Source organism: Motacilla alba, chromosome 20, assembly GCF_015832195.1.
Source record: "Motacilla alba alba isolate MOTALB_02 chromosome 20, Motacilla_alba_V1.0_pri, whole genome shotgun sequence".
Classification (NCBI taxonomy): Eukaryota; Metazoa; Chordata; class Aves; order Passeriformes; family Motacillidae; genus Motacilla; species Motacilla alba.
This window is the reverse complement of record NC_052035.1, coordinates 8,261,543-8,282,872: the sequence shown is the minus strand read 5'-3', so window position 1 is coordinate 8,282,872 and position 21,330 is coordinate 8,261,543. Positions and strand designations below refer to the sequence as shown.

Sequence of the window (21,330 nt, the reverse complement as noted above, 5' to 3'; positions counted from 1 at the left end):
GCTGGCACGGCATGGCACGTCCCGTTCTCCAGCACAGCCCGGTTACTCATGGCACTTCCCACACGCTTCCTGCTGGAACTGTCAAGATCAACCTTCCCAAGCGATTTGCTGAGGGAGCGTCTCGGGAGCCCCCGCGCCGCGTCCTGCAGCCTCCGCGGGGAGCAGCGGGGCACCGGCTCCTGGGCAGCTCCGTGCCCGCCGCCAGCAGCGCCCAAGGTCGGCTGCGGACACCCCCGTGGGGAGCGGGAGCGTCAGAGACGCACATGTGCTACAAACATGCAGCCTGTGTGGATCCACATACGGATTTATGGAGGGAAATGCTGATGCGGGAAATATTCACAGCCAGAATAGAATCTGTGCCCAGTTTGGGTCTGGACCCCAGGCCCATTGTGCTTCCCAGACATTCCCAGCTCCCTTTGTCACTCCCCCGTGGTTATTCCAGAGTTTTGACAAACCTGTTTGGTAAATACATGTCAGTCTTTCTTCCAGCACTATTTCCTGCATGATTTGTACCTCATTTATCCCGACGCACAGACTGTTTTCAGTGTATATATATATCCTGCCTCCCATTTATTCCTGCCTGCCTCCAGCTGTCTTTTGTTTCCCTCTTTCCCGGTGAATCCAACGCACAGCCTCTCTCCTTGAAAGGAAAATTAATGAGTTATCACAGCTGCCGCCACTGGAGCAGCTCTGACCATGTGGCACAGGCAGCAGCTCTGCTGTGAGATGCAGAGTCATTCCTGATGGCTTTTGGGAAAGAAAAATGGTTTCTCCTTCCCTCTGCAGGCTGCAGTGCTCGGTATCCCGGGATACTCTGACCTGGAGAGTGGGAGCACCACTCCAGGGAGACCGGGACTGCTGCAGGGAAAGAGGGAGAGGTCTTCACCAAACCCAAACCCTTTTCCCAGGTCAGCACCTGGCTTTGGAAGTGCCGGGCCTGCCATTAGGAAAAGATGAGCTGCCCTTGGTTCCAGTCTTGGCCTGAGCCATGCTCCTATTCCCATCCAGAAATAGTGTTTCTTTTGCAGAAAACTGAGAGGTTTTAACCATACAGGAATGCTTTTCCCTTCCTCACACCCAGAAAAGGAGCCCCCCAGAGAGCAGCAGAAAGGCCCAATGCTTATTTAATCAAATATTCCTGTTCAGAAAGGACACTCAGCTGGAACACCCCCACAGCCAGGGGCCACCCCACGCCCCACACTGGGGCTTCACCTTTTCAAAGCCTTTTTACTCCTTAAACAGACCCTCAAAACCAAACCTCCCCAAATCCTGTGGGACACGAACCACAGATATTAGTGGGCCCAGAGAAACAGGGGTGTCACTGAGGTGAGTGAACAGCTGGAAGTCAGGTGACAGCATCACCCCTCCTTTCCCATTTAAAGTAAAATCACCAAGTCCCTCACTCTGAGACGAACCCATAGGATTTGATCCTTCAGAAGAAACACCAACAAGCAAAGGAAACATCTTCTGATTTTTATTGATTCTACATGAAGGAGCAGTGATGTCCCCACGGCACTGAAGCAGCTGAGTGGGGCACAACCATTCCTCCTCCAGGTGGGAGGCAGCTGGAAACCAACAGCTTCAGAAAATGACAGTAAAAGGGATAAATTTTATCCTAAATTAGATAAAAATGCAAAGAACCAATAATATTTCAGTTAACATCAATTTTTTAAATAGATCTACACATGAATAAAGGTGTTAATAAGTTAAAAAGCTCGGTGAAATCTGATAATGCAGGATTTCTAGGAAACAGAATTTCTGTCTGCAGCTTCTGGACTCTTCTAGGGCCAGTGTAACCTCTGTCTGCCTCAACACACAAAAGCAACACTGGAGACAGTACCCTGCTAGATCCTCAAATATGAAATATTGAACATTCTTTGACAGGAACAATTTTAAATAGTCTAAATTTTTTTGCTACAGCGAGTTAACAGATAACTCTTACTGATGGTATTAGAGAATTGACAGACACAAGCCTTGTCAAAAATAATTTAAGCTCCAAAGGTAGTCTCTGAGAAAGGTTTTGAAGAACTTCTATAAAATTCCTTTGAGGATTTTTATAAAATTCCTTTGAGGACCTTTATAAAATCCTTCACAATGTAAATCTCTTATGTAGAATATATATTTTAGTGGTATTTTATTAACATATTGTATAACTATCATGTAACTATAAATATTAATGATAAGCCCTGTAGTGATCATCTGGGGCAGGACCCCTGCACCAGCCATGACTGGGTGGTGTAGAGGACAGGGAGCTCTGCTCATCTCCCACAGCTTGACAAGACATTCCATCCATTTTCCAGGAAAACATTTTGCTGGAAAATGCAACCTAAGCTGTATTTTGATCAGTTTATCTGATCTTGTCAAACACGGGCCCAGCAGTGGCTGTGAGGTCAGCGAAGGGCTCGGGCTGCCGCAGCTCGAGGACCTGCTGCTTCTTCAGCACCAGGAAGATGTAAAATGTGGCTGCAGCTTCTCTCCGGCTGCTTCTCCGGCAGAGCTCCCGAAAACTGAAGGAACACATCCCTGATCTCTTCAGTTGCTGCGTGAGGGAAATGAGAAATCAGTCGGGTTGGCTTCTCCACCAGTAAAACTGGAGCCCATGGAGTCCAAACAGAGAGCACTGCACAGAGAGGATATCTCTGCCTGAATGCCTCAAACAGGATCCCATCTCTGTAGAATCATGGAAGTACACACTGGTTTGGGTTGGAAGGGACCTTAAAGACCATCTCATTCCCCCATCCTGGATACCTTCAACTAGACAAGGTTGTTCCAAGCCCCATCCAACCTGGCCTTAAACACTTCCAGAGACGGGGAGTCCACAACCTCTCTGGCTATCTTCCATCTGTGTTTATAGAAGTGACTCTTAACATTTTAATGCCATAATAGTGTTGGTACTTATGCGTGTTACTAAAATTACAATTCCACAGAATTCCATTACACCAGTGGAGTGCTTCCATCATGTTTTGTGATTGGTAACAATAAATATCCTTGAGCAGTTCTCAGGGCTCAGTTATCTCTTGGTTTTTTAAAGGCTGTACCTAGGTGCAAATATTTATTTACTATTTACACAGAACCTTTGAAATACGTTCAAAAAAAAAAAAGAGCATTCAGAAAATGTTAGTAATTCCAGCAGCTGTGGAAAGGAACACCACACATCAAGCACCCAGAATCCTGATTTTCCACAGAAATACCAAAAAAAGCACATGCTGCAAGTGAGAGGCAGAGACACAATGGACAGTAGAAGGAAGAGCTTTTCTAACATGGCCTAGCTGAAATCAACACCAGCTTTTAGCATCTAATAACAAAATCCAGCACTGGTACCTGTAAAGTTTTTTGTAACCGAAGAGTTCTTTTGCCCCATCTTATTTCTTCATTGTCTTTGCTGGTGGTTGTTTGCTCCTTGAGAGGAAGTAAACAGAAAGTTAGTCAGGGTGTGTAAAAAGGACAGGAGTTCCAGGCTGGCTGAAAATCCAGATGGAACTGGATATTTAGATGGCCAAACTCAGGGAATCTGGAGCCTCTGACACCTCTGTGCTCACCCAAGGCCATGTGAAACAAAGGAAAGAATGGGTTGTGAGTGCTTTGTGCTATAGAGACAGCTCAGGTGCAACATGGACACGGTCTCAGTGAGGCAGCTCCACAGCCAGGTACTGCTCTGTGGGACTGGGATTCTGACAGGATTTGTACTGGCCAGGGGCTTAAAGAGATATTCAAATATTTGGCTTGGGATTTTGGGCTTAACCTCTGAAGCCTGCCCTGACTGCCCTGGTTTCAGAGTACCTGAGCATCCTCAGAACCAACAAGGTTGAAATGATTTCCTTCTCACAGGAAGCAAAACTCCCTGTAAGTTCATGATGCTATTTTTTTTTTTAAGAAACAGGGTTCTCTTCTGAAACAAGCCAGGGCCATCAGCTTGGGACACACACCTCTGGCACCTCCACCTGCTGTGCTTCAGCTTCCTGGCCCAGGGAATTTTTTGAGCTCTCGGAGAAAGCTGCTCCATCCTCCTGTGAACATGAAAAAGATAATTGCTAGGCCTGGCCACTTATGCATACAGTGCAATTCTCTTTACACAGCTCTTCTCAAAGAATTTATTGTAATGAAGTTTTGCAAAATGAGTTAATAGCTGCTATTTCTACCATGTCTTTCCTGATGCAGGGAATGACCTTGCTGTAGGATTTATCTACAGATGAATCTAAACCCATGGGCAGAGTTCAGGCATGGAGCACACATTTTCTGCTGCCATTGGCTCCAATGTCATCACTTTTCAACACTAATGAGCCTCATGTTCTCTAAAGAATTCCCTTTAGCAGAAGTGAAGATGGAAGAGGTATTTCTTAAGTACTTCCTCAATATTTCTTCAATATGACACAAAAAATGTAAGTTTTATCCTTTATAAAGATTATATTTGTCTCTTCAGTACAATATTTCATATTTAATATTAAGCTCTCATTTATACTTCGTGATTAAACTGTAACCTATGCTGATTAATAAACATTTTAATTAATCATTCATTCATTGTGGGAGTTTACCAAATTCTAAATAAACTTTCATCACACAAGCTATTTAATGCTCTCTTGACTGTTTTTAGCATCCTTCCCAAACATTGGTAATTTCTTAACATGTTTTAAATGGAACCTTAGCAAAAAGTGGAACCAATAGGCACACTTAGGTCTCTAAAACTGAGGAAAACTGCTCACTATAATTTCACCACAGTTCTCCTTGGTTTCATTTCTGTCATTCTGTGATGTCAACATAAAGGAATCATTTCTAATTTTTCTCCCAGTCTCGGAATGAGCTGGCTCCTGCAGGTAACTTGGCTCTTCTACTGGCAGCATCTCTGTATTAATAGAAAACCAAGGTTGAAGAGGAAATTACTGTGAATCACCATCCTTAAAAAAACCCACTGAAAACCAAAAACCACACACGAGTTCACAGTCTCTGAGAGGAAGAGGCAGAATAAGCAAATGTTGGAGAAACAACATTCCCAACAGAAACATGGAAGAAGAACCTTCCAAGGCAGGTTTTCCTTTTCTGAAAGTTGACCTTTATGGACTCACAGGAGGTGGGTTTGTTAATTAATTTTTGAGGCAGGTTAGGTTCCCAGCAGAGCAAAGGAATGAAAGTGGATACATCCTTCTCAGAAGATCTAAAATGGAACACTTCTTCTTGCCTGATATTAACCAAACACATCTTCCAGACACAAGTAGAACTATTTACATTAATTTGGAATTTTGGAGAGAAGTTTGACTAAGCTTAGGATAAGTGGGAAGTTATTTTTTAAAATTATATTGAAAAAAACCCCACAGGCAACATTACCCAAACCTGCAGTTTCAGAGATAATTAGAGAAACCAAAGATGAAACCAAAAATATCTTCTTATGCCACAAGGAAGAAAAAACTTGGATTTCATTTAATTTCTAAGAAACAAAAGAACAGCAAAGTGGTAATTCGTGTAAGACTGCACACCAACACACCAACACCTCTTGTGTCTCTCAAACATTGTGTAGAATAGAAAATACTCTCTAACACCTAATTCTGCACAACAGAATTAAAATATTACCTGTAGTATCTTGCTCTTTGCTCATTTCTTTCATTTCAGACAGCCTCTGTACTCCATTTGCTCTCATCTTAAATCTGTCAGTCTTGAAGCATTTTTCAAACAACTGAAAATAATTATTTTTGTTTGCTTTCAGAATATCATGTCAGATTATTTACAAACATCAACACAAAATATGAATATGAGCTGTATGTTAATGACCGCAACCCAGAATTTCAGTATTTGAATTAGGTCACTCTGAAAATCTGCAATTTTTTTTGTTTGTTTTTAAGCAATAGCCTTCTGCAGCTCTGACATGAATTCCATGAAAAAATACAAATCTTAGGAGCAGCTTGAATCATTTTTCTTGAAGCCAGCCAGTAGGGAAGGATGAAAGAAAGAAACATCTGCAGTTTTCATCTTCTTAAAGAGCAAGTTGCAATTCTGCAGCTGGACTCTAAGTGGTGAAGCTGCACTGCTGCAGTGAACCCTTCCAAATCCATTAGCACTATTCTACTACTAATGTCTGATGTACCTTTAAAGTAAACATAAACAAAAGATATCTCAAACTGATTACAAAGAGGAAATGAACCAGAAAACAATAAAACAAAGGAGAAAGTAAAAAAGAAATGGATAGAAAAGTAGAAAGTTGTGTCTCAGTATAAGATCAGTCATGCACCAGTGTGTGAAATGAAACATCAGCTCTCATGTTCCTTTTGTAATTTTTCGCTTGTTGGAGTGCAGAAGGTGAAGGCTGTGAGCCCACAGATGATGAAACAATCAGCAGTGAGAGTGCAAACCATCAGGTGTCCAGCTGACCTGTGCTGCACAGCAATGCTCAGTGCACACCTGCAGCCAGCTCCAACGTCAGATCAAACAGAGTCTACGAAACCTCTCTCAGTCAGATCTCAGCTCTGCAACAAGCCTGGAACCTACAGAGTGGCACAGACCCCACAGGGAACTGATGTTTACCTTTTGCAGCTGAGCATGAAGCATAGGCTGTGAAGAATGGGACAGAAGTTTATCCACACCTCCCCACTCCTTCCACATCATGGTTTTCTTGGTTGGGGGAGCGAGGTCCAGCGTGGCCAGGAGGTCACTGTAGTTGGTGAGCTGCTTGTAAATGGTTTGGCAGCTGAGCTCCTTCTCTACATCCACCAGCAGCTTCCTCTTTCTTTGTTTTTTCTTCCTGTGTGTGACAGCTACATAAAGCAAGTATTAATAACAAGTCTTAAGGTCTATTCCTAGGACATTAAGCACACAAAAAAAGCCCAGTGAATCAGCCTGGCTGCCAACCTTCTGAACACTGCCTAGACTTGAAAATCAAAGTACAAGTGCACAGGCCATTCCTTCAAAAGTTCCTAGGAAGTTTTCACTCTTTGTACTCTTTTACTGGAAATTCCCTTATGTTTAATTGTGGAAGACAAATGACTCTTTTAATAAAGAGCTGGGTACAGGACAACTGAATGAGAACACATGCTAGAGCAACAAGACTGAATAAGCTGTCTTTAATCCATCAGGAAGTTAACTGCTCCAGGAACTGCTGATGCACTCAAGAGGTTTCATTACCTCATAATTAATATCTGTATTTGTCAGTTTAATCCTTTAGCAATTTAATCAAGATGTATACACAAAAGAAAGACACAGATTAGTTATATAGTCATAACTTCCTGGATATTATTTGGGCAGGCCAGAAAAATCCAATATTGTAAATATTGCTGTCAACATGAGCTTGCTTATTCATAAAGAGCCACCAATGTGACAGGGGACATTTAGATTTCCTCTGCAGAGGAAATCTAATACTCTTCACCTTGGATCTTGTTAAAAGTACACAAACCAATGTTTTCCAAAGGCTTGAAAGTTTTAGCATTGTGATTTTAAATATAAAAGTCACTGATGTGTCGCTGGCAATTAAAGCTTTTCAGATGAATCTTCAGTACTACCGCCAAGGCCAAGCTTGCAATGCTAGCAGAGCTGAAGAGCTACAAAACTTGACTTGGTCCATGGAAGAAACTGCAAGCACAAATTTGGGCAGCTGAGATAAATAACCTGACACTGGGTTTGTACAATATTTACTATAAAAAGGAACTCTGACAGCAGGAGCAGATGAAATCTAAGGTGGGAATAATCTATATTGAAAGCATTTTCACTACTAAGAAGCAAACCAAACCTAGTTAATGCAAACATTCATCAGAAACTGATCAACTTCTGACCTGTATCATCAACTGGCTCAAGCACAAATCCTTCTTCCTGGAACAAAAGGATTGTCTCACTCATTGTGTGATTTCCATCCTTGACGGTGGTGTCTGCACAGTTTGACTCAACTGCAAGAAAACCCAGCAAATAACCCAAATTTAAAAAAAAAAAAAATTACAATATGGACTAATTTCTCAATCACATGACAGAGAATGCTACTAGACAAAACCAGCAAGAAATAGGAAACTGTGGTTTTGTTTATAATCTCACTTATGTTCACCAGTTCCTTCTCATACTTTCATACTCTACGCTCCCCTTCACTGATCCCAGAATGACCAGGTCATAGCAGAGACAGAAGAACTGATCTGGAGAAAACCCACACAACAGAAAGTGTTTAGGGGCAAAGGTGGTTGTTTCAATCCCTGTTTCCAGTTCCAGGCAAGTGCATGGCAGTGGGGACATCGCTGTCAACAGAAAAGGAACAAGCAGCACCAGCAACAGAGCAAGGAGAGGCAAGAGCCACTCTATCCCTTTAAAGCTGTTCCAGAATTCTCTGTTTCAAACTAACACTCTGATGGGGGAATAAGGATTTAAGATAGCAAAAATGTCTCAGAAATAGCTATCAAAGCTTAATTTCTTTTATCAGCATCAAACCAAAAGATTACCAGTACCTTTATGAGCTACTTAAGTGTCATTTGTTGCGGAAATATGGAGCCAGAAATAGAAGCACAGAATTGTTTTGTTGGAAAAGACCTTTTAAGCTCTCACTAGGAATGTTCACTGTTACAGGACAGCCTTATTTGGGTTTCTTTCCCCCTCAAAAGGGACATCATGCTGTGAGCAGCAGGGTGGACCAACAGCAAAACCAACAGGATGTCACATGAAGGTGTTTCTAAGCAATGTCAAGTTACAAATTTGGAATCCCTAAATCAAATAAAATTATCCTAAAATGGTGGATGAAGCAGTTTAGGGAAAATAAAAAGCAAAATAAATGAAGAAAGGAAAAAGGCACAAGGATACTACAAAAAGCTGAATGTGAGTGACATTAGGCATTAACACAGGAACAGAGGGTTTATGTGAGAGGGAGCAGACACTGCAAACTCACTGGCTGTGCTGTTCTCTGGCAGATCTTGTGACAAAGGACGTGCTTCCTCCACATCAAGAATGTCTTTATCTAGGACATTTTGCTCATCCCTCAACAGGATTTCTTAAATACAAAGCACATAGTTTTAATCATTCTAAGCCTTAGTAGTCATAAAATAGCCTGATACAGCCTAATGTTAGTCAAGGTTAATACTCTGCAAAGAAAGCAAGCTCAGCTTCTGCAGATGGCCGTCAGTGGCTGTCTGCAACAGCACACAAAGGAGGGGATTAGTCACAAGTTTGAGATTTCCACCTTTTTTTTTTTTAAATTATGGCCTGGATAGTGTTAACAGGTATCTGTAAGGTTTACATAAATGCTCTAAGTCATAATGATGCAGAAACTACTTTGCTGCCTTTGTTATTCCAACAGTAAGGATAAAAATGCTGCACTATGTCACCTTTGAAAACAGAAATGAATTGTTAAACATTAGGCATAAATTTAATGCCTTTAATTCTAAAATAATGAAATACAGCCTTTAAACCAAATTGACTTGGCAGTGTCTAAGTGATCATAGACTTAGTGACAGGTAGGAAAAATATATGTAAGAAAACAACAACTAACATAGAATTTATGTTTGACAACAATCACTTTGGTGCTGTCTTGACTGTTTTCCGGTAAGAATAAAAATATTTTGAAAGGAACTGATTCCGTTTGCCTGTGGCAAACCCTACCAATCATATCTGCAGCATCTTCCTCATCCCCAAAATGGTCATCCTGGAAGCAGTAAACATCTTCATGCAGCACAGATTTGTCTCCGCTGGTGCTGGCTGAGTTGGGATCGGCCACCAGACTGTTACTGCTCGTCAGGACACTGCCCTCAAAGAAGCTCTGTCTCCTCAGGGCTTCTGCTTCTTCATCTGAGGGAACACACAATTCCTGATCCCTCATCTGCGTGAGTTTTGTAAACTCAGATGTATCAATTTCCTAGTTTTTCAAGTAATTTTTAAAAATTGCAAAACATCCCATACCTCAAATGGAACAAAGAATAAACAATGTTATCTAATTTAGTAAAAGCAGGAAATGTTTGGTTTAGTTCTCAGTCTCTGACACCAGATTATATTACTTACACAAAGTTTTAAACCTAAGACAGCATGATAGGCCAATCAGCAAAAGCATGAAACAAACCGACCTTTAATCACAGCTTTTTCACATGTGGAAAGGTCTCACATAAAAGTTTCACATAAAACACACTTTCCCTTGTAAATTTCTTCCAATTTCTCAACTTCTCTCACCAAAGTTTCTATCACAGAGAAGTATACTGCTTTCATAATCCTCTGTAAGTGTGATTTCTTCAGCTCTGCTCTGATTCAAGGTAAAATGTTCAGCAACATCAATGGCCCTGATGAAAAAAAATTATAAAAATACAGAGTGAACTGAAACTCATTGAGGATTCAGCTGGAATGTGAAAACTTGTTTCTACACAACCTTCAATCCTGGCATTTTATCATAAGCCCCCATATTTTCCACTTCCTTTTGCCACTAAACTTGGGCTTTTGTGATTTTGTTCCCATCCAAGCCCTGGTACCTACCAGACTCTTGTCAGAAGGCAAGTAATTAGCAAAACATCTTTTAAATCAAATTACACAACTCTTGGGCAGGTAGAAAAGGCACCTTTACAGAGTCAGCACACTGAGGCACTTGAATAAAGTGTATTATATTGCAGCTGTACTTACAAAATAATAAACCCTTACTGATCCCATCAAACCATATTTATGAGGAGGTACAGAGCAACCCTCGGTGGAAATCTCTTGTCCTGGACCTTTGGGGCATCAGAGCCATCAGAAACATGACTTAGCCTCCTGTTTTTTATCACTTTTCTACATTAATGCTGCTTTGTGTCAAAAAAGCCTAAGAAAGATGCTGGCTTTTTCTCAGGAGCCAGGCTGACTGTTGCTGATAAAAACACCCCAGCCCCAGAGAGCGGTGGAGCAGAAACAAAATGAAGTCACCCAGTGGAACAGTGCAACACTGTGTGGTTAGTGGCCACATCTTTCAGGATTAATACTAATTTTTATCTCTTCTCTTGAGGTTCAGAAAGCTGTTTGCATCCTTCACTCAGACAATTTAAAATCCTGAAGTCTAAGTTCAAGACAGTATTCCATTGTGAAGGTCTGTTGATTAAAGGACTGAGGAAAACCACCAAAGCACGATGCTATGGGTGTAGAGCTCAGAATTTAGGAGAATTCAGTTATTAAATCAAAACAACCCGATCTGAGTCTCAATCACATAACAGCAAATACAGCTTTTACTTCTGAAAATTCTAAAAGAATGAATAAAAACTAGGGAAGCATTTACTTTACATCTGGTAGTGGTGCTTCAAAATCATGAAATTCTTCAGGTAATGTAATGGACTGATAAGCAGCTTCAAAGTTCTCTTCTGGAAGGTCAAGAAGCCCTGAAATAAATAGACACCATAACAAAATAAATATCAATAAAATAAAAGTAGTGTTCTCTCCCAAGTAGGTATAATAAGCCTATAAACCTGTCAGGAGAGACTGCTGCCATTCTAAATCACACAGAATGGTAAAGCTTAGGCACCCAAAAGTGGAATTTCAGTTTCCATGTCCTTAAGATGATCTATTTTTACAGACAGATACAAAAGAGTCTGCTGCAACAGGACCTGAAAAATGTAAGTGCTTGTGTTGGTGAGCAGCTGCCCTAAGTCCCTGGAAGGTTCTCCCAGCTGACGTCTAGCCCAGAGTCTTTCACAGCGCTGCAAATGAAGCACTGTGCTTCCCTTTCCTCTGCTCTGTTCTCCAGCATCCAATAATTATGTACTCAGACTGCCAATTACTTGGGAATCAGGGAATCCTGGAAAAATTCACATGAGGAGGGATTTCTCAAGGTCATCCAACCCAACCTTTTGCTCAGAACAGGGTTAGTTTCAAAGTCAGATCACTTTTGTCTATTTCTGTTGATGGAGATTTCACAGCATCCCTGAGCAGCCTCTTTCAGCATTTTACCACTTCTGCTGAGATTCTTCTCCCCCCTTCTACCTAGGTAAAGTCTCTGTTGCAGCAGTGGTGACTGTTGTGTGCTCTTGAGTTGTGTGGTATTCTCCAAGTTGCTATAGGATCTATCTCCAAAATAGAAACCAGTTGTGGCTGGTGGATTTCAGTTGCATATTAAGGAAAATTTCTTCACTAAAAGAGTTTTCAAGCTCTGGCACAGGCTGCCCAGGGTGATGCTGGAGTCACCATCCCTGGAGGGATTAGAAAGACATGTGGTATTTGGGGACATGGCTTAGTGGTGGCCTTGGCAGTGCTGGGTGAACAGTTGGACTGGGTTTTGGAGGGCTTTTCCAGCCTAAATGGTTCTGTGAGTCTGTAATTCTGTGATCATATCCTTGAGAATAATGCAGAGTAATTATTGACTATTTTGCAAACAGACCAGGTCACAAAGTACATTAAAAATGGCAGTAGACACTGGTGTGCTCAGGCCTTTTTTTAGATCACAGTGTCTCCCATTAATTGCCTAAGTATGACAAATACAGAGCCTATTGGAAAAGGCTCCAGTCATCTCAGCTCCCTTCTCCCTGTCTACATGGCTAGAGCTCAAAACACACTGTCAGGTCTGGCACTGACACTGTTAGACATGTTGTTGGTGTCATCAGAAATTAAAATTAATTATCTAGCAATGGAGGCTGAACTCAAGCATCTTCTTGTAAGCCCACTTAAGATACTGCTTCTGTTAAGGAAGTCAAAGACCTGAAATGGCACTAAATGAAGCCAGACTAAACACCAGCAGTAGGTGCTACTATGTTCAGTTTCCTTTGGGGTCAGTAATGTGTATTTAACAGAAATAGTCAAAATTTAACTTTTAAAATGAGAGGGCACAGATGAAAAAATGCTGAATTTTGCATATACCTGGACGAAAGGCTGTCTTCATTTTTGTCAGAGCTTCATTGCAGTCTGCCAAGAGGTACTTTACTTTCCTGTTGTAAATGCGCACCACCCCCAGGAGTAAGTGTCCAGAGGTTCGCAGAGCTATAGCAAACTGTGAGGATTTAAATTAAAAAAAAAAAAAAAGTTGTTCAGGAGTTAGTATTTTTGGCAAAAATATTCAAATATTACACAGAAGTAAAAGAGTTCTCTATGAGAGACCAACACCTCCACCCCAGGACTCTCCAGGAGATCCCTCCCCATGCCACAGCCTACCTTAGGGGAGAGGATTTTTTGCACGGTGGCCTCTAAATTGCACTCAAAGATATGTGCCTTGGTGAGCTTCTTCTCCCAGTGGGCAGCCAGCCAGATTTTGGCCAGCGGCCCCCTCTTGTTGATGAGCAAATGGACGTAGAACATGGTGCCTGGCCAAAGGTCTCAGGGCAGCCCTGACAAAATTCCCTGAGCTCTTCCCCTTGCAACAGGAGATGGGTCCTGGGGCAGCAAGCGGGATTAGGGATTTAATGGAATCTGAGGGGATGGGGGACCCAGTCGGGTGCTATGGGGAAGGGGGAATTTAGTGGGATCTGAGGGGATGGGGGGGACACAACCAGGCACTGAAGGGGATGAGAGGATTTACGGGATCAGAGGGGGGACAGGGCATCCAGGCAGATATTGAGGGGATGTGAGGATTTAGTGGGATTCAGAAGGGCTAGGATCACCCAGCTGGGCGCTGAGGGAATGGGAGAGCCCTGAGGGAATGAAAGGCTTTAGCGGGACCCTCAAAGGACAGGCAGGGGGGGTTTGGCGGGATCCTTAGAGGATGGGTCAGGGTGGATTTAGTCGTGCCTGAGGGGACAGGGGGAGCTAGCCAGGCCCTGAGGATTTAGCAGAACCTGAGGTGACCAAGACGCTGAGGGGACAGGGGGCCTGAGCAATGCCAGGAGGGACGTGTTGGATTAGCGGGATCCTGAGGGATGGACGGGCACAGCCGGGCGCTGAGGGGCCCAGCGGGGATGAGGAGCCGCGGGCTCGAGGGGCGCCGGCAGGCGCTGAGGGGGCTCGGCGGGGCGGGCGGACCCTCCTGAGGCCTCAGCCGCGGCTCAGCCGAGGGCGGGAAGGCGCCGCGGGGGGGTCCCACAGCGGGCCCGCCCCGGCAGCCCCCGCAGGGCCCGCGTCCCCTCGCCACGGCTCCGCACAGCCACGGAGCCCTCAGCAGGGACATGCCGCTGTAAATGGCCCCCTCCTTCCCGGGGCTCACCAGCAGGACACACGCGTGCCCGGGAACACGTTGCTGCACCCCTCATTTTGGGTTCAGGAGAGCGGAGAGCAATCTCGCTCTCCCCATCCGTCTGTCCTTCCTTTCCTCCCTTCCTCTCCTTGTCTTCCCCTCTCCTTCTCCTCCCAATGCCTTTCACCCTTGACGTTCCAAGAGCCCGCTTGCAGACACCGCCCCATCTCTCTCTCTGCAGGTGAGCAGCTCCTGCGTGGCTCCAGACATGTCTGATAAAACTCCCTGGTGAGGGAAATTTGCAGAAGAAAACAAAAAAGCCAAACAAAAAGCAGAGCCTCAGGTTGGACCTCTGTGTGGGGGCGGGGGGGAAGGCAAAAGATGCACAGCCATCCACCTGTGTCAGCTCCAGCCACCCCTGAGAGAAGACAGTATGTTTGCACACTTAGGTGTCACCAGCCAGGAAAAAAATTAGTTTTTCACCCTCTGCTTCGTGGTTTCCATGCTTTATATTCAGGCAGAACAAGCGAGGCTCCCGTTGCTCCCAGGCACAGCCCGGAGCATCAGCTGTTACCATATCACAAGGCACCCGAGGTTTTCCCTGTCTCCCTGGTGTTAGCTGAAGATAACAAGATCTTAATTATCACCAGGAAAGCGCTGAGCCTTATCCCAGAGCGGCTTTGCATCTGGTCATAGTGGCAAGCAGGGCTCCATCCCTCCAGCTGCCTTTGGGCTGGGGCTCAGATGTTTCAGGAAGAAAAGGGATTTTTGCTATAAACCATCCTTGGAGTTGTGTATCCCCAACGGTAACATGAGGGACCTCCCACGAGTCCCAGAACAGGTATCTACTACCCATCCAGGGCACCAAACCTGTCTGAGAACTCCATGCCCTGCAAGAGGGGAACCACTCTCACTGATGCCCAATGTGCAGCTCCAGCCCCACCCCAGCACCAAGGCTCATGTCCAGCCCTGCCTGCCTTGCTGGTGGCAACAGCTCCCAGGAGCAGATTGCTGGATCAGAACCCCCACCCCCATCCATGGGGAGCACTGGGATGTTGTGTCTGGGGTACACAGGGACTGTCAGTGACAGGCAGGGAGGCTGTGATGTGCTGGACATCTCGGGTCTTCCCAAATTGCTGGATCTCTCAGAGGTGTAGAGCCAGCTCCTGAATTGCCTAGCTGCTTTTTCCCTGACCTCCAAGTCACCTTGAGCCGTGCTGGCTGCGGGTGCTCACTCTGCCATGGGATGCTGTGAATGCTAAGGAGGCAGGAATGAAACTTCACCTCGGTTGTGAGGCTGGATTGGGGTCAGCACTGCCAGTGGGCACCAGACAGCTGTGCACTCCCCAAATTTGGGCTGTGCTGCACAGGGCTGTATTAGGGAACAGAGCCAGGTCCACAGCCTGTCTAGCTCCATCACATTCCTGCTCCTGCTGTCCTCTTCTGCCTGTCTGAGGCTCCCATTTGCTGTCCCTCTCATCCATGTTCAATCATTTTATCTGAGGAGTGACATGTTCCCATCCCTGGTTCCCTGTCTGGCTCCTTCACCCTGTTCTGTCTCCCAGACTCCTTCCCTCCCTCCTCTTTCCTTTTCTTTCCAAGTCGTCTGTCTCTCCCCTCCAGCACTCCTGCAGTTTCATTGTGAATTTTGGCAGTGCTCCCTCTGACCTTGGCTGTCTCCCTCCTCTCTTTGCTCCTGCACTGGCAGCATAGATCTTGGCTGTCTCAGTCTCTCCTCCCCTTCTCTTAGTGCCAGCACCTTGGGGATGGAGTGGCCTTTGCCAGTCCCCATCCTCATGCTCAGCCACTCACGATCAGGCTGGGGAAGGTTTTTGGGCTACCCTGAGGCCCCTTCAAAGGCCTGGGGTCCCCTCCAGCTCCCATCCAGCAATGGCAGCGGGATCCTGGGGCAGCACATTGCAAGCAGCAATGCCAGCAGGACGCATCCCTCCACCTCATCCCTCACAGGTGGCCATTGCTGTGGGATTGGGGTACAGGAGCAGCCCCCTGGGCAGCATGGAGCCCTGACCCCATGGCAGGCTCAGCCCTGTCCCTGTATGAAGGCAGGTGGGAGCCACAGCAGGAGTGCCTCTGCTTCTGCCTCACAAATCCCCATCCTGGCCGGGCTCCTGCCTTGGCATCCCTGGGTGCACGGGCAGCCTCAGGGCTTGGGTGCTCCAGAACAGAGGGCCTGACCACAGCTCTGCTCAGGAGCAAACTGGTGGCAGTTCTGTCTTCCCAGGGAATTTGGCGATGGTGAGGCAGCAGATCTGCTCCTGCCCATCTGTTCACAGAGATATGCCTGCCTGCTCCAAATCCATCTTTTCCTGCTGATATGGGACAATCTGTGTCCCATGACCTACTTGTCTCCAAGCATCTCCTGCCTTCCTGCAGAGTGGGTTGGTACTAAAGACTCTCTAAATGTAGTTAACGTGTCAGGATGCACTTACATTTATTTTTAATTCTGCTTCTTTCTCGTCCCACTTCTGGCTACATCTCTGGGGACACTCTGCTGGGAAGACTCTGTGTTTCGCAGAGTCACAAAGTCACGGAATGGTTTGGGTTGGAAGACACCTTAGAGATTATCTCATTCCAAGCCCCCTGCCATGGCAGCTCCATGCCCCTGCTGCAGCTCAGAGACTGAGAGGTGCCATGGTCTAGAGTGTTCCAGTCAGCGTCATGGATAGACACTGTGCCTGGATAGGTGCTGAGCCTGGATCATCTTGCACCTGTCCAGCCCTCAGAAAACACAAATGCACCTCTTTATTTGTGTGGCACGCTCTAAGACTCTCTGACCTTTTTTTATCCATTTTAGCTGTAACTGACAGCGACTTCAGAGAAAATTCCTGCCCTGTCATGACACAGGTGGCAAGAAACTCCATCTGACATCTCCACACAGAGCAGTGCCCAGGCACTATGGATAATGCAGAGCCCAGTGTAGCTGCAGAGGAACGCACTGTGTGCGGGGACAAGGGTCAGGACACGATGGGGACAGGGTGCAGGACACAAGCAGCATTCCTGCAGCCCCAGCACCGAGCTCACCCAGCACCTGCAGCACTGGGTGTGCTTGTGGAGATGCTGGCAGCATGTGAAGGTGTTGAAGGGAATGGCAAAGTGATGGACAAACCTTCCCGGCAGCTGTCAGCAGCCCACCCGCTTTTGCTTGGGATTTATATCCACATCTCCAGGCACTGCTCCAAATGTGGAAATAGACCACGTTGAATTAACAAACGAGGGAAAGCGTGTGGCTGCCAGCAGGTCGCTGCTGGGGCACGTGCCTGGCTCTGGTGCCAGGTCAGGGAAAAGAAGAGTGCAGGCACTGACATGAATACTCTGAGAAAAATGGAATAAATAACGTGTGTGTCTGTGTGTCTGTGTGTGTGCGTGTGTGTGCGTGTGTGTAGGGGGGGCATTAAGCCATGGGACTGCAGTGGGATTGTGGTGGGACCGCAGGGGCCAGGAGCTCCTCTGTCCCAGGCGGGGTATATCATACCTGGCCCAAACACAGGTCAACCCCCACTTTCTCCAGGAATCTGGGGATAGGCTGGGCAACATCCATATGGGACCTCTCCCTGCTGTCTTTGGGGCTGGGGATGCCCATGCTGCAAGCCCAGCGTCCCCAGCCCAGCTCCACCTCATGTCCCACAGGGACTGCTGGTTGTGGAGGGCACGTCCTCCAGGCAGACCCCACACAAAACCCACCGTGCTGCTCTGTCCTCTCCAAAGCCCCTCCCCACGCAGCTCCCCGGGGTGCCCACGGAGGGTCCCGGCGCTGCCCAGGGGGTGCACGGAGGGGTCCCTGTCGCACAGGGTAGGTGCTCAGCAGGTGCCGGTGTGCACCCGGGCGTGTGCATGCGAGTGCTCGTGTGTGCCCCCCGTACGTGTGTGTGTGTGCGTGTGCGTGCGGCGGCCGTGCGCGACCGCAGCTCGGGGCACCCACCGCCCGCCCCGCGGCGGCACCGGCACCTGCCCGGGGAGCCGGGGAGGCGGCGGGGGTAGGCAGCCCGACGCGGGGGACCGGGAGGGGAAGCGGGGAGGCTCGGTGCGGGCATCGGCGGGGAGGGCAAACCGAGCGGAGAAGCGGGAGCGGAGCCCGGTGCACGGAGCGGGGCCACAGCCCGGTGCGGGAGCGGGGAACGGGAGGGCAGACCCCGGCGGGAGAAGAGGGTCCAGTGAGGGGCAATTTAGTGGAGTCACAGGGGCACAAGAGCCCACAGGGGGTTTCAGACGGATTCGGGAAGGTGGGTCGTGCGGTGGGAGCCTGGCTTGGGAAGGGGGAGAGCCAGGTGGGACGACCCGGTTCGGAGAGGCAGGTGAGGGTTCAGGGAAGGGGAGCAGCCCGGTCTGGGGGTCGGTTCCGGGGAAGGGGGACAGTCCAGACGGGGTTTCAGCTCCGAAGGTTGCCCCGTTCGGCTAAGCGGGATCCCAGGAGAAGGAGCAGCCCGGTTTGGAGACCTGCGGGGTGGGGCTGGTAGCCCGGTCAGGGGGAGCGATTCTGGGGAGGGGAAGCATCCCGCCCTAGGGGTTCGGCTCTGGTTTGGGGAAGCATCCCGGTTCGGGGACCCGTCTGCTACCCAGAGGAGCATCCCGTCCCGCTTCGACCGCTCACCTTCGGCCGCGCAGGCCGGCGGCGGTTCCATGGCGTCCCCGCGGGCGGCGGAGCTGCGGAGCCCGGACGAGGCGGCGGCCGCGGGTGCGGGGGCTGGTGCGGGCGCGGGGGGGCCGGTGCCGGCGGGCCCGGGGCTGGCGCTGGCGCTGGGCTGCGCGCTGGGCGGCGCGGCGCTGGTGGTGCTGGCGGGGGCCGTTCCGCGGGCGGCGCGGCCCGACCCCGCGGTGCCGGCGCGACAGATGGAGCGGCTGGAGGCTCGGGCAGCCCGGCTCCGCGCCCGCCTCGACCGCTGCACCGTGGCCGGGCTGGCGCTGCTGGCCCTGGGCGGGCTCCTGCTCGCCGCCCTGCTGCTGGCCGCCGCCGCCGCCCGCCGCCGCGCCCGGGCCGCCCGCCGCACCGGTGGCACCTATGGCTCGGTACGGCTGCGGCTGCGGAGGGTGTCAGCTGAAGGGACGCGGGCGCTGCTCGAGAGCCAGCTGAGCCCCCCAGCCCAGCCCCCCGAGGGGCCCGGCTCCTAGCTGTGCGCACCCCAGGGACCCCCCGCCACCGGCAGAAAGGAGGTCCCCTTGCTGCACTCCAACACCGATACCATTGGGTGAAACTTCGCCTACACCAGTCTTCAGCCACCATTCTCACCTCCTTGAACCCTTCTTGAATGGTGCTCTGGCCCAACAGCACCGGACTGATGCGGCTTTGGGGTATTCCACCAGACTGCATGGCCCTGGCCTGGGTTGGTCCCCACCACCAGCACTGGGACAGCATGGCCTTGGGACCTCCTGTCGCCTCCCTGGCGCCTTCCTGGATGGGATCCTGCCACCAGCATCATGGCAGTGGCATAACCAAGGCAGACATGGGATTTCTGTGCCATGGTCGGTTGATGCCTGGGCTGGATGTGAGGCTGAGCTCATTCCCACAGCCAGGACCTGACTGCTCTTCCCTACAGATCTGTTTCTGCCATCAGTGACCATTTTTAGCAATAGTTTCCTGTAAAACTCTGGCACAGAGCTGGTGCTTGCACTGCTTCAGGCAGAAGAGGAGGCAGCAAGCATGCCCATCACCCGTGGGGCGGGGTCCAGCCTCCTGCCACCCCCCAGCCCTCACACCCCACCAGCTCCATTCCACACAGCAGGATGAAGGCCAGGACACACGCCTGCACCGTGCCAAGCATCCCGCTACCACCAGCAGCCCTGGAACGGCCTCTTCAAAACCCATGGTGCTCTGTACAGAAGAGAGTGGATGATTCTTAGTGCCTCAAGGTGACGTGGTGGCTGTGTCCTACACTGGCCTGGCAGTGCTGCTGCTGGGGTGTCCCCATGCTGACCTTTCTGCTGATTCAAAGGCCGTAATTTGTGGTGTGAAAGCAAAATTGCATCTCGGGAATTAAACATGAAGCGTCATTAAAGCACAATGTTCTGTGGAAAGAGAAATGGGTATGAGCAGTGTGCTGGGAAAGGGAAATAATTATCCCACTGGAAAATGCAGACCCACAAAAGGTGCTGTTTATCATGAACTGCCACCAGTTCTCAATCCATCCCATAAGCTATCCACTTCAGACATTCTCAGGCAGAGACAAGCCCCTCCAGACAGCCTGACACAAAGAAAAGTGATTTTTACATCTGGTTACCTGGGTTGGGTTTTATTCCAGGGCTCCCAGTGTCTCCTTGTATGCTGGGAATGGTGTCCTCTGCCCTGTGTTGCCATATAATGCTTCACAGATGATTCTTCCTGCTGCTGTGAAGTGCCACATGCCTCTCTCCTATCACCACATCACCAGCCACACTCTGTATTTATTGTAGGATCCCAGGAAACAACTTTGAATCACCTCACACCTGCAATCCTGGCACCCAGGCACCTCTCCCTGGGATGAAACCACACTTGGAGTGAAATGGGTGGCTGTGCCCCACTGTCCCCAAACAAGCACTGTCTGTCCCCAACAGCCCTGGGACAAATGGCTTCAATCAGAGCCTGAGGGGCCAAATGAAGGGTCCAGGGAGAGGGGGGCAAATGTCATTGTGGCTGTCACCGAGGGGCTCTAGGGTGGAGGCGGGGGTGCTGCTGTGGGAGGGAGGGAGGGAAGAGAGGGAAGGAAAGGGAAGAAGAGAAAAAGAGGAGAAAGGGGGAGCTCTGAGTCTTCCCAAGCAAGGCTCTGCCCTGAGAAGGCAGATGTCCCTCCTGCAACTCAGCACTGGCCCTGCATTTCTGGATTAGTAAAATAAACCCGTTAGATGGAGAAATCATTCTCATCCCTTTTTTTGTTGCTTTAAATAAGATGGAAGGAGTGTTTTCAGGATGAAAAACTGAGCCTGGTGAGGGTTACAGCTGTTAAGCACCTGCTGTATGTGAGCACAAGAAATACTCCCATGGATTAGGCCATGAGACTGCTCAAGAAACTGCAGGAAGGGGCTGTTACTGCTTTGTCAGCACGTTGCTGGACTGTGCCTTGAGTCCCTGCAGGACTGGGGGGAAGCCTGTACATATAGAGAGAGAGATATATATTTACAATGAACAAACTGTGAAGGAACAGCGCAATTAAAGAAGATTCCCACTGAGAACTCCAGGGCTGGGATGTGATCTCTTACACAACCTCCCCTAGGCTGAGGTGTAGGGTGGCTGTGGCAGAGAGACATGGAGCTGTCTGACCTGGCTGTCCCTTCATCACTCTGGCAGGCACTGGGAAAGAGGCACTAGCATGTGGTGCTTAATGTGCAGGGGAGTAGTAGGAAGCAATCCA

At 48.4% G+C, this 21,330-nt stretch overlaps 1 protein-coding gene across 4 annotated transcripts; it reads right to left on the bottom strand.

The window, feature by feature from the left end:
* Window positions 1-1,470: 1,470 nt before the first annotated feature.
* RAD21L1 (RAD21 cohesin complex component like 1) lies at window positions 1,471-20,655 on the bottom strand. Of its 4 annotated transcripts, XM_038158496.1 has the most exons (13): window positions 18,600-20,655; window positions 12,745-12,874; window positions 11,174-11,273; window positions 10,111-10,217; window positions 9,550-9,735; window positions 8,840-8,941; window positions 7,752-7,862; window positions 6,511-6,740; window positions 5,563-5,665; window positions 4,701-4,840; window positions 3,927-4,007; window positions 3,322-3,399; window positions 1,471-2,539 (listed from the first exon to the last, which is right to left on the bottom strand). In XM_038158496.1, the coding sequence occupies exons 1-13, from the start codon at window positions 19,359-19,361 to the stop codon at window positions 2,348-2,350; spliced, it is 2,322 nt and encodes a 773-aa protein (XP_038014424.1). In that variant the 5' UTR covers window positions 19,362-20,655; the 3' UTR covers window positions 1,471-2,347. The 4 variants fall into 4 exon arrangements, 3 of the variants coding, with proteins under 3 accessions (XP_038014424.1, XP_038014425.1, XP_038014426.1); XR_005259486.1 differs by lacking the exon at window positions 4,701-4,840 and having other exon boundaries at window positions 18,600-20,649; XM_038158497.1 differs by lacking the exon at window positions 8,840-8,941 and having other exon boundaries at window positions 18,600-20,631.
* Between the last annotated feature and the right edge of the window lie 675 nt (window positions 20,656-21,330).